The sequence below is a fragment of the Cupressus sempervirens genome, chromosome 10 (genome assembly GCF_028749045.1).
Source record: "Cupressus sempervirens isolate cs-2001-9-10 chromosome 10, ASM2874904v1, whole genome shotgun sequence".
Classification (NCBI taxonomy): domain Eukaryota; kingdom Viridiplantae; phylum Streptophyta; class Pinopsida; order Cupressales; family Cupressaceae; genus Cupressus; species Cupressus sempervirens.
The window spans coordinates 344,267,388-344,281,377 of NC_143127.1; the positions used below are offsets into that span (position 1 = coordinate 344,267,388).

Here is a 13,990-nt window from a genome sequence, read left to right on the forward strand (position 1 = left end):
GTATATATGAAAGAAGACCACAACTAAAAAAATAACTTTCTTGCTTTCTTCTTTCTATAAAAATTGAATCAAAACATTACAAATCAGAATATAAACTACAAAACCAAAAAAATTAAACAACTTACTACTACTTATGATGATAAAACTAAACTTGCAAGTATAAATGGCTACATACAACAAGCTTAGAGAAATCACTGCTTCAACAGAACAAACATTCACTTACAAACTATGGAGAGAGATCCAATGTCTTGTTGTACACTCTGATATTCCTTTGCTACTACTACTCTACAACTTTCTTCTTCTATCTCTAACTATTTTGTCTATCTCTCTCACCCTAAAATGGAAGACATTCCCTTCTATTTGTCTCCACAAAATTTTCCCTCTCTTTTAAAAATTTGAACTCACCTACTAAGTTATATGCTTTGGATTGTTTTTCGGGTAGGTGAATGCAGGGCTCCAGGGACTAACATTATATTAAAAATTCCAACACTCCCACTTTTTCTCGAGCCAATAAACAATGGATCACTGTATATCCAATTCAACTATGCCAAGACTCCTTAGGCGCACTTAACTTGCTCTGCCCAATGGCTTGGTGAAAATGTCAGCTAGCTATTGCTCAGACTTATAGTATTCCATTTTGATTTCTCCCTTCTCCACTGGCTCTTTAATTAAATGATATCTAATCTCAACGTGCTTTCTTCTCCCGTGGAAGATTGGCTTCTTTGTTAATGCAATTGAGGAAATTTTGTCACAAAATATTGTGGTTCCATCCTCTTGCTTTTCATTTAAATCTACTAAGATTCTTCTTAGCCAAATATCTTGACATGTTGCTACATTTTCTGCTATGAAATCAGCCTCTATTGTATGTTGAGAAATAATTGGTTGCTTCTTGGATGCCCATGAAATTGCACTTGACCTCATATGAAACATTAACTAGAAGTGCTCTTCCTGTCATCTAGAATTCTATCCCAATCATTATTAGTGTAACCAATCAACCTAAACTCATTATCAGCATTATACAAAATGCCAAATCCCTTGGTACCATTCACATACCTTACAATCCTCTTTCCCACTTGCCAATAGGAATCCTTTGGAGTTTCCATGAATTTGGAAATCAAACTTATTGCATGCATCATATTGGGCCGAGTTGTTGTCAAATACATCAAACTTTCATCCATGCTTTTGTATAATGTTGGATTCACATTTTTGCTACAATCTTCCTTGCTCAACTTTAGATCTATTTTTTTTGGTGTTGGGGTTGCCTTAATGTTTTGCATTTTGATTCTCCCCAAGATCTGATTTACACGTTTTGTTAGAATATATAGTCCACTGATATAACTGAGAGGGAGCGGTGAATCAGTTATCCAACTAATATCACAATTACCAACTTTAAACAATCTTAACCATATGAGTAACATAAAATAAAACCACAATAAGATACTCATACACAATAACACCAAATATGTTAACTAGGGAAACCCTTGATCAGAGGTAAAACCCTAGTGGGGATGGTACCCACAAGATGGTGTGCTAATATAAATATTCCTTGTTAGAGGATAGACCCTTTTAGGAGTTTGTTACAACATTCAGTACATATGAGTCCCTGTTAAGAGACGTTGAATCCCTGTTAGGAGATTCCAACCTTGTTAGGAGTTGTGGAAGACAGTTGGACCCACTGCCCAAACAACTTTAATGGAAAGACCAATGAACCCACTATCCAAATGATCTCTGTATTATTCCTTACAGAATAATAGAATGATACTATATTGTTCCTTCCTCTTTCTCTGTCCTATCAACTGAACCTCTCCTCTTTCTAATCTTGTAACCAAATCACAAATCTTGCATCCAATAATCCCTTGGATTGCTTACATGCATTCAATAAGCATTTTGCTACTTTTTGCACTTCACACTTTAACAACAATCACAATACTTCAACACACTTTACAATCAAGGAAAACATTTTTCCTTTATATCATATCTTTATAATAATTCCTTGAGTCTGCCTTGAGGCTTTCCCAATTAATTATAATAAGATAATTTATCATTACAATAGCAATGTCTGCTCACAATCTATATAAAACTTCACACATATGATACTAGGGCTTGCACACTCGCTAACATCATCAACGGATTGTCCTCTATCATTGCCTAAGTGTGCATCTCTTCATTACGTCTTAAATGTAAGATAGACAACAACCATTAGGACCTACTTTCCCAATACTCTATCTCTTAACTACTACTTGTAAATTAGGTATAACTTCCATATGCCTTTGACTCAGACTTTGCGCACTTGACCACGTCATCAGAACATTGTGTTGAACATGTCCATAACTATGCTTCACCATACAATTAAGCCATTGTCTGTACCATCAAACTCTCTATTTTCTACTTAACTAGTCTTTATAGAAGCCATGCTATGTTGACATCAATGACAAACACAATAATGAATGCAACATGTCAATACTCTTCAAAGCTCAGCATACTCCCCAAAATACTATCATCAGCATTCATGCTAACATATTTTTCTTGAGAGATAAAGATGTCATCATTAATTATTTTTACTTCTATGCCTAGAAATTACTTCAAGAGACCTAGGGTTGTCATCTCAAATTCACTCTTCATGGCCCCATTGATCTCAACAATTAGGAAATTATCATTTCTGGTGAAGATTAAGTCATCTACATACAAAACAGCCCATTTGATGCCTTAATGTAAAGAGTGGGCTCACCATCACTTTTGTTAAATCCATTGCTCATCAAATATGAGTCAATCTTGCTATACCGTCCTTGTGGAGCTTTCTTGAGCCCATAAAGAGTTGTCTTCAACCTATACACCTTGTATTCCTCACTTGCAACTTCATAACCAAATGGCTGCTCCACATAAACCTCTTCTTTCAACACACCATTCAAGAAGGCCAACTTCATACCCATTTGATATACCTTCCATTTGTGTTGGGTTGAAATTCCTATGACAGCACACACGGTTTCCATTCTTGTAACTGGGACATAAGTCACATCATAATCTCTCCCATACTATTGTTTGTACCCCTTGACTACTAATCGTGCCTTATGCCTATCTATCTTTCCTTCAGCATTACACTTGGTTTTGTAAACCTATTTTACTCCAATTACTTATTTCTTGGGAGGAAAATTAATTAACTCCCTTGTTTCATTTCTCTCTATAACATCTATTTCCTCATCCATGGTATTACAACATTTCTTTTCTTTCATAGCTTCTTCAAAATAGATTGGATCACTATGAGAAAATAATGCAAAATTAACACTCTTATCATAGTCTTCCTCATACCTTTCATCTTGGTATATTTCCCTTAGACTCTTAGTCTTTCTTGATAATAGGGAGGCAAGATTGGGATTAGAATTTTCAGTATTCTTGTTGCTACTATTTTGCATACTAATCTGGGGTTGTCTAGAATCACTAGGAGCTTATTCTCTACATGTTTGAGGTTGCTTTCCTTTTTGCCTCTTTGCTTCTTCATTTTGCTAATCACCAATTTCATCTTCTTCATCAATAGTTGACACTTTACTTGAAGTGCTTGAAGATTCATCCATCGAGCCATCCCATGACTGATTTTCAAGAAACTCCACATCTCCTGAAATGATGATCCTCTTTGTGATTGGATTATACAATCTATAGGCCTTTGATTCTGAACTGTAACTGTGAAGATGCACTTCACACCTTTGTCATCCAACTTTTTCCTTTACTCCTTTGGTATGTGTGCATATGCTATACACCCAAACACTCTCAAGTGCTCAACGGTCCATCTATGTCTTGCCCATGCCTCAGTAGAATCTTGTCACAGACTGCCTTTGTAGGACACCTGTTTATCAAGTATATTGCTCTTTCTACAGACTCTTCCCAATACTCAACTAGGAGTCCCTTTGCTTTCATCATGCTCCTTGTCATATCAACAATGGTTATGTTCTTTCTCTCAGCCACTCCATTTTTTTGTGGAGTATAGCCAGTTGTAAGCTCCTTCTTGATGCCATTTTTCCTACAAAAATTTACAAAAAAAATGGAGGTATACTCCCCTCCTCTATCTAACGTTAGGACTTACATAATGTCCATATTATTTTTCAGCTTGGGCTTTGAATTCTACAAATTTATCAAATGCTTCGGATTTTCTTTTCAAAAAATACACCCATGTCCTACTATCATCTATGAATGTCATAAAATAAGTTATGGGGAACTTCTTCTTCTTAGAGCCTTTTTGCTCTACCACGGCTATCTCTTAGCCTTCTTATGGTCTCTTCTCTAACCCTAACCTAGAGGATTCTCTTCTTTTCTCCTTCCACCAAGAAACTCACCAATCAATTCAAATTTCACTCCTCTAACTCCCAAAACCCCAACTATGCACATTTTGGCTTATCAAGCCAAAAATCTACTAGATGCTACCAATAGGGAAAAATCAAGTTTGGGCATTCCTTTCTAGGCTCTTGACTCATTTTAAATCAATTTGCACCATCTTGTAAGGTTTCACACACCCACAACCCATTCTTGCTATGTTTGTCCTTCTGCCCTATGAGCCCTCTTAGAAACAAGGATTCTTCCATAACTTGTAAAATCTCTTAACAAGGCCTATAGATGTCTACTAGACAATGTCTTATATCAACCTAGATTTAAGGATTTTCTAGGTCTCAAATCCTCAAAGTGTTTGTACAGTACATTTTCAGAAAATCGTACTTTTAAGGGTTTCTAGGGCAATGATAGCAACTTCACTTCTAAGAAAAGTAAAACTTCACTCCAGACTCCCTCCTTTGGTACAAGGACACTAGACACATACTTCCATCATTTCCAAACCATTATTGGCTGTAATGTCCCCTTTCTAGCATTCATAGCATGATGTTGTCGTTAGCCTATTTCCCCACAGTCTCGTAGGCTAACTAGGACATTAAAGGGGCTTAGAGGCCATTTGGCCTAGACAGTTTCAGTTGCAGGTCTTTCTGAGGGGTTCTGGGGCAACTTTGGGCATACTTACTATTTATCATAAGTCATCTTGGACATGGCCGGACATTCAGTCACAATGGTATGTTGATGGTAATTGTTTAAAATCGACAGGAAAACTTATTTATCATCGATAAGATTTGTTATGCATTGATAAAGCCATTTTATAAAGTTAAATTTAAATATTTAACTTTATTAATGCATAGACTATAGTTTGTGGGAAATATTTAAATTAAAAGAGTTCCCTTTATTTTTATAACACATTGGAGACATAAGGTACATAAAGGGAGTTATGTTTTATCCCACATTGAGAAAACGAAGGATTGAGCTCTTGTGAGAACACTATAAAAGAAATGTAAGAGCTTTTTTTTGTATGCTTGGATGAAGATTAATGTTATGTTGCTGGATATCTGATTATCGGGCTTGGAGGACGGAATCCCTCTTTGCTAGCATTCTCTTCACTTTTGGAAGACACAGTCAGGAGGATCAATGGTGTTTTCACTTCAGGAAACACACTGGGTTTCATTTGGGGCGTTCGCATAAAGAAATTTATAAGGGTTTGAGGTGCAGATCTGAAGTTAGTTATTGCTATAGTGCCGCATGAACAGTATTTTGCTATAGTCGGCATGAACAGTATTTTGCTACAGTACGGCGTGAACAGTGTTGGTATCAAGTTTACTTGTTTTTCCGGCTGATTAGAAGTTTGGAAGACTGCCGACTACATCTGCAAAATACTACGGCAACTAATTCCAGGGTTATTCTGTCAAATTTTGATACTTTGCATAATAATTATTGAATACAAGTCTGAATAGTAGTTGCAGCCTTTAAGGCAGTTGTAAGTGCTCATCTACATTTAAAAAATCACCCTTTATCAGCAGATTGAAAGAGTTTCCATATTTTTCATATATTGTTGAATGTGTGCCAAGTGTTTGTGTAAATGTTATGATGTGTATTATGCATTTTAATGTCACTTCATTGTTGTTCGTAAATCTACTCATTGGAAAACAATTTATTGAGGAAATCAGCTTTATAAGTTTGCATACAAAGTGTTTGACAATATTCCTTAAGTTAAATTTCTACAAGTCAAAGTTCAAATCAGGGGAGGATATTACATTGGCACACACCAATCCAATTCTCTATTCATTTCTCTCCCGCAAGGATATATGTGCCTTGCCAAGCTTCTAATAGCTTGCCTAGAGCTTGCTTGCAAAAACAAAAAAAAACCTTCCCCAACCTCCAAAATTAATATTTACATAGTATATACAAGTTGTTACTTGATTCCCAAAGGTCGTAGGATTTCAACTGTGGGAACTCAATTTCTAGCCACTTTGGTGTGACCTTGCCAAATCCGACCGACAGGAGCAATGAAACTAAATAATTTTGAAAACCTAATAAAATGAATGCTAATTATCAAAAAAAGATTTCACAGAGTTATCACATGACCACAAGCATCTATTCCATCAAAAAAAATAAGAAAATCTATCAATTTCTTCAAGTAATCCTTCAAAAATCACGTTTTTTGTCAGCAATTACTCCTCCTTTCTTCAACTGTTTGTACAATGGCATAACCAACCCCTTCTAAGGAGTTATCTTATGTTTGAATAGCCTTCCCTAAATACCCTAACCCTTAGGTCAAATATTAGATTCATATTATTCCTTTTTTCACCAAAGTGCTAAAAGTTGTCATTGCAACTTTGCAAAGATGCAAAGTTCTCAATGAGTAACTTTGACAATTTTTGAGAATTTGGCGTTGGAGCCCTCCAAACTTGTCTAGCTTGGTTTCAATCCTTATAAAATGATCCTAAAAACTCTAAGGACCTTTCCTAAACACTTCTTGCTCCCTTTAAGGCATTTTTCCATATTTTTCCCTTTTAGGGCCATTTTTGCATTTCTAGGCTTATCAGGACTTAATTGCTAAAATCATGACTCAAACCTAAATCCTGCTTATCCACACCTTCTAAACATACCATTGGACTTCATCCTTAGTCATTATTCATTAAATGGTGGGCTAGACTATTTACAAGCCAAAATTGCTTTAGGGATTTTCCCTTCCCCAGGGTGCTCCTACACCAAAAAGTACTCCCCCCCAATAGAAGTGGTTTGCATAGGGCCAACTAAATCAGAATGCACCAACTCTAATGGTGCCCTTGTTCTTCTAGAATTACCAGAATTAAAAGAAAACCTATGTTGCTTACCCAAAATACAAGCCTCACACTTGTCACATGAATTCACAATATTTGGTAAATCTTCTACCATTCTTTTTTTGGATAATAAATTTAAACCAGCAAAGCCAAGATGTTCATACCTAAGGTGCCATAGCTTGAAGGGATCTTCAATAATGATCTTTAGGGCCTGATTGCTAATGTACTATTGTTTGTACATGATTGGGAGGTGCAGCAACAATTTGAGAAGAGAAGCAAGTCTCTATCCTCAAGGGAAACATTTGGTTCCTTGTCATTTAGACTACTCCTAGAACATTCTTACTCCAATCCTTCTTATGAATGACACACTTGTCATTTTCCATCACCACCTTGTAACCATTTGAATAAGTTGTCCAACACTCATTAGGTTGTGCTTCATACCCGGGGCAAAATATATATTTTTTATTTCTCTTTTCTCACCTTTCTTGGTGTGGACCATTAGAGATCCTTTATCCACAATAGGAATGTTTTCATTGTTTCCCATTCTGATTTTTAATATAAAATTCTTAACAATAAATGAAAGAAGACTTTCATTACCACTCATGTGGTTGTTGTAACCTTTGTCCAAATACAATACCTCAAGGCTGCCTTCTTCACCAATGTTACACATGATGAAGGTTATGGGATTGTTTACTTCACCCACATTCACATCAGCCATATTTGCATTCTGCCTTGACCGATCAACTTTTTTTTTCTAGCATTCACTTGCAAAATGCCCAAATTTATGATAGTAATAGCATTCTAAGTTACTCTTGTTAGAGTTGTAGTTCTTCTTACCTCGTTTAGAAGTATTTTGAGAGTTGCTTACTACCTCTCTATTGACTACTGGTATTGAGCATTCTCCTCCAGCATTCCTTTGTCCAGAGTTGCCACAACCTCTGCCTCTAGAACCTCTATCAAAGCCATTTCCTCCTCTCCTCCTACCTCTTGAATTGGACTAAGCTTTGAAAGCTTTCTCTTGAGAAGATGTTGTTGATCTGTTGATCCAATGCTCATGGGTTTTAAGAGCACCAACCAACTCATCCATTGTCAAAGTAATGAGTTCCCTTGCCTCTTCAATGGTCATCACAAGATTATCATACTTTGGAGGCAGAATTCCCAATATTTTCTCCACTATTCTCTACTCCTCATAATCTTCTCCATTTGATTTCAACTGGTTTATCAAACTAGAGGTCCTTGAGCTGAAATCTGAAATAGATTCATTATCCTTCATTTGAAGGTTCTCAAACTCCCTTTGAATCATTTGTAGCTTCACTACACAAACTTTATCAGTCCCTTTGAAGTTTGTCTCAAGGATATCCCATGCTTTCTTTGAATAGCTAGTTACTGCTATTTTAGGAAAGATAGTTTCTGTCATGGTTGCCTCAATCAAGCTTAAAGCTTTTGCATCCCTTCTTCTTGACTCGTTCAGTTGAGTCTTTTGATAGTTGGTGAGGGGTCATATATTGTGTTGGGTTGGTTACATCATTGAGCCCATTCACCACAAACTCCCACAAGTCATTTGCAACCATAATGGTTCTCATTTTCTTTTCCCAAGTGTCATAATTTTGTCCATTAGAGGATGGTGGTTGCTACCATTTCGTTCCTCTATCTCCTTCCATGTCTCCTACACAACAAGATCAAATACCCAGAAACAATGCTCAAACTTACAAGGATGTGGGGCTCAATAGCTCTAATACTATATAAAAACTTTCAAAATTTCTATCAACTCGAAGAGATGACCGACCAATAGGAGAAATCACTTGGCAGAAGCAAGGAGCTGAGTGATAGCAAGGAGTGTCGAGTCGGTCAACACTAAGACTCGGTCGAGACTGAACAAAGTCACCTTGGTTAACAAAGGAACTGAGTAAGCTCAGACAACTCAGTGAGGAAGGGATCGAGTCAGCTCGGTTAACACACTGACCGAGTGAATTCAATCAACACTGCTAGGTGGAGGATGCTCGGTCAGCACACAAACATAACAAAGACTAAGCTAGGAGGAAGGACTCGGTTAACAAGGGGACCGAGCTTGATGATAACCAACTAATAGTATGGTTTATCCACTGTAAAACATGAAGACGAGAACATAGACTTGTAAATCTGTTTTTCTCAACTACCAACAATACACACCAAAGTAGATATGAAAGAAGACCACAACAAAACAACAACTAACTTGCTTGCTTTCTTCTTTCTATTAAAACTAAATCAAAACATTACAAATCAAAATATAAACTACAAACCTAAAAAACTTAAACAACTTACTACTACTCCTAATGATGAAACTAAACTTGCAGCTATAAAGGGCTACATACAACAAGCTTGGAGCAATCACTACTTCAATAGGACAAACATTCACTTACAAACTACAGAGAGAGATCTAACATGCTATTGCACACTCTGATATTCCTTTGTTGTTCCTGCTCTGCAACTTTCTTTTTCTGCTCTTTATGACTTCTCTGTCTACCTCTCTCACCCTTAAATGGAAGATAGTCCCTTCTATTTGTCTCTAAAAAATTTTCCCTCTTTTCAAAATTTGAACTCACCTACCAAGCTAAATGCTTTTGACTGTTCTGCCAAGTAGGTGAACACAGGGCTCTAGGAACAATAATGAAATATTAAAAATTCTTATAGATTTGTCCCAAAGGAGAAAAATTATTGTGAGGAAACCATGGCACGACCAACACATTTAAAAAATCTATCAAAACCATCCTTAAATTTACTCTAAGTCTCCAAGTATGCCAAACTATATGTAAAAGGCCACATTTGATATTGGGATTAAAAAGGTCTCAACTCTTGCGCATGTAGAACCAAGCCTCGCACTAACAAGCCATCCAACAAAATGGTGAAATGAAATTCTTGTTAGAAGCTAGCTCAACCATTTTTATGTCTCAACACAAAACCCAAGAAGGTCAAGGTAGTGAGTCAGCTATCCACCACCAAAGGTGTGTTCTTTCCACCACATCATTGGGAGCATAAATACTAGTAATTCCAAAAATATGGTTGTCAATTTACATGAGAACACAAATAAATCTTTGCATGGGGTTCATACCATGATTAACAATAGTGATTTTCCAATGTAGCACGGAAAAGGTAACAACCCCTTCTTTGTAGCTTCATGATTGGAAAAAATATTAGGTGGTGAAGCATGTCATTGCAAGCAAAAAATAGCTATTAAGAAACATCATGAAGGCACAAAAAATATTTTTGTGGAAACTAATGTCAAGCATCTTAGAAAAAATATTTACAAGATAGATCTCTTGTCCCCAAGAGAGGAGAAACTATTGTGCAAAAACTATGAGTTTGAATGAAGAACAAGATAAAAATCTCTCAGGATCACCTATCTTTTGTGTGTCTCTTCATCTTCAATATCTTCTCTCTTAGGAAGTTTTCAATATTGACGATAAAAGCAAGGGTGCCATAAATCAATGGAGTTGGTTGTGGAGTACAAGCTCCCCAAAATGAGGCATTTGAAATTGTAGGAGAACCCATGGCTGGGAAGGGTTCCCTTGAGAAGCAAGATATGAAATGCTTCATAAAAGAGAGACATTCTTGGAAACTTTGGAAGGCAAAGAAATATTAGGTAGCAAAGCCGTGGTAGGCGAATCTTGTTTAGGGTGGGAAGTTGAAGGTTTCTTTCCCTTATGGACCACCATCATCCGATAGCATATTACTTGGGGCTTTTGAGACCTAGATAATAGACAAGGAGATAAATTACCTTAATAGTTTGCATAGATGACAACTTTGGCCTCTCCTCATGTGTGCTCCCCTCTCCCTTACGATACTCTCCCTCCCTTTTTCTCACTGCTCTAACCTCTTGCATCCGCTTACACACACAAAGGCTATTTGACATAAAAAAATTTACCATACTAGGTATTTTTGAAGCCAAACATTAGTTTCTAGAACTTGCATCACTAATTCCTTTAATCCATCAAAAAATATTCATATAATTATAAATAACATCACATCCCATTAGGCAATTTAAAAAACTATGTAATAAGTTCATGAAAGATGGATGTAACTGACATATTGGTTAGTCATTTAGGACTCTAGTGTATTTGATTGAGGTGTTAGTTTATGACTTCTCATTTTTGACAAGTGATGCTTGGTTGAGAGTATATTTGACATCATACATCATGTTGGACTCCTTATTGCATGGTAATTAACATGATATAGGCACCCTTGAAGTGATATTTGTTCATTGGAGCATACAATATTTTGAAGAGACTAAATCATAATGTCATCATGTGTTACTAGATTTTATAGATGTGTAGTGGGAGATTAAACAGCAATCTAAATACTTCTCTAAGTGTTGGAAACATTGAGTATGTGATTGGTAGCTTGACAAGAGTGCGATGTTGTATTTAGATCTTAACCTGGATTGATTTGTTAGAAGTACTCATTGATACTTGTAAACTTGGGTGAGGTAAGAGGGTCCATCTTTTTAGGTTTCAATAGAGAGCTTTCAAGGAACCTTCATCCTGATGAATTATTCGCATGGACTTATAAAAGATATTGTTCTTAGAGAGAGTGAATGTGGCTTGGTATTTCTGGAGGAGTGATCTCATTCCTTTCTCTTTGTCTATTCAATTGATAGTCATTTAAAAGGCATCACTAATTTTTCTTTTAAGATGAGAAATATGTATAATTTATCTTCTTTTGGTTATGGATTTGAAGTTATGGTTGCTTAGTGCGGAGAGTTCAGTTCATGATTGTTTGGCATGCTTTAAAATATTATATGGAGATTAATTTATAATTTTAAAAATAGATTTAAGTTTTATTTACTTATATAGAAAGGCTCGCATCTATGATAGGTTATATGAGATACATGTGTTTTATTTGATCTATGGAATTGAATGGTTGGGTGTTTTTAAAGAATTTTTAATTGGAGTTTTAAAGGAGATCCAATTTAACATAACTTAGCTTTTTGAAGTGTTGCTGAAAGGACATGTTATGTTTATAAGTTTTTTGTGTTTGTTCTATAACTACTTTTTGAAAGTTCATATCAATACGATTTAATGTGTTGGACTTGGATGACTCGTGGTTCCTTCTTGCTTATATGAAATATTCTTATTATTCTTCATACTACATGCTTTGATTATGAGCCAAACCTTGGCACGAGTGGTTGATTGGTAGACTTGGTATTCTATGATCAACTGTCCTATTTAACATTAATACATGTATGTTCATGGACAAGTTTTATAAAAAGAGTCGGTGATTAGGATCTATGGGTTGAGTATGTTATTGGCATGAGTTTTATAACTTTCATCATAGATTCTCATTTTTGTTTAGCTCTCAGAAAAAAATTGCATCCGATATTAAATTTACCTTCCATCAATTATTTATCTACCAATAAATATTAAGTTTTTCATAGACCAACTGAAACTCAAACTGAAGATCTTCCATATATTGTTGAAGTGCTCTGCCACTTAACTACTGACCCCTCTAGATTGGAGCTTCTTTTCGTAAGATTATTCTCCAAACACATTCACTGGCAGATAAATGTACAAAACTGAGTTTGGTAACAGTTAGCTGAGATGCAAACAAAAGCTAAAGTAGGTTCCCAGAAATAGAACTAAGCATGGCATGACAACATGGCTATGAAGCTGTGATATATATATATATAAAAGTTTATTTTGGGTTTTGAAAGAATGAGCCTTGCTTTATGTAATAATTGCATTGTCTTGATCTTAGAACGGATAAAATATAGTAGCTGAAATCAATAACATCCCTTGTGGTTTCCTGAACTCTTTATATTTTAAGCAGATAACTCAATTAATGGAGGGGAATGGCGAACTCCATGTACAGGTAGCTACAATACTATTAAATCAGCATTTATAATTCTTCGTATAGTGCATAATATAAATATTGAAATACTTGTACATGTTGAGCAGTTAAACGCAGCACATTGTTGCTCCTCGGCACAAATTAGCAATGAAGAAGAAACTATGTTTTTTGAGCTTTTGGACAGACAAGATCGTCCAAAGTCACGTGATTCCACAATTTGTTATGCATCCAATTCCAGCAAACATAAAGAAAGTATTAAAGAAAATGGGGTTCCAGAGACATTCTTGCATCTTGGGTACACCATTCATCAATCACATCAAAGTTTTTCTGTTCTGTTTGCTTCCAGTTATAGTTATTGATCATTGGACATAATCTTGTGAGATTTTGTGTGCTGTTTCAGGTTGTCTACGGGCTATAATCTTGATGGTGCGGGATAAATAAACACCAGTGGAATTTCAGAATATTTGATTTGAAAAGTTTACTTCGATCCATAAACATAAGATTTCCATTCTTTGCACAGCTGAGATATTAATTTATGTTTGCATATGAACATGTTAAATGTAATCATCAATGGTCATGCAACATCAACACTAGTTCAGTGCAATTATCACTGTCATCAACGGCATGTAACTTCTGTATTGATCTTCTTCTCTTGATTATTCTTTGCAATGCATAGTAAAGACTGGATTTCATAGGCAGTGTACACGTATGCGAAGTTCAATTTTAATTTTGTTTGTATGATGAAGGTGGTACGCTGTAATAATTCTTGGTAAATTTATTTTGTTTAAAGCATCCAACTTCATATGTAAAAATACAGCCACTCTTTACATTTTTGGCTGATTTCTTAGCTCTTATTGAGCAGGCAAGGTCATGTTACATACTTCTCATAATTGTTAAAGCTACTCCGAAAGCTCTACTATAATTCCATTATATCTGGGATTTAGGGGAAGTGGGATATAATGAACTTCTATATAAGAATAGTTCATTAAATTAGAATGTGGTGCTTGTTTATTCAAGCATGGAGACAAACAATTTTGTTATAAAGCTGCTATTAAACTGACAGC

The 13,990-nt window shown here is 35.7% G+C and overlaps 1 protein-coding gene across 1 annotated transcript in view; it reads left to right on the top strand.

The window, feature by feature from the left end:
* LOC149533994 (MADS-box transcription factor 23-like) overlaps positions 1 to 13,667 on the top strand; it is a 226,273-nt gene extending 212,606 nt beyond the window's left edge. Inside the window, exons 7-9 of the mRNA XM_089803962.1 lie at positions 12,906 to 12,947; positions 13,034 to 13,221; positions 13,327 to 13,667. Of these exons, the coding sequence (XP_089660088.1) occupies positions 12,906 to 12,947; positions 13,034 to 13,221; positions 13,327 to 13,363 (267 nt within the window). The 3' untranslated portion in view covers positions 13,364 to 13,667. The remainder of the gene's footprint in view (positions 1 to 12,905; positions 12,948 to 13,033; positions 13,222 to 13,326) is intronic.
* Positions 13,668 to 13,990: the final 323 nt, after the last annotated feature.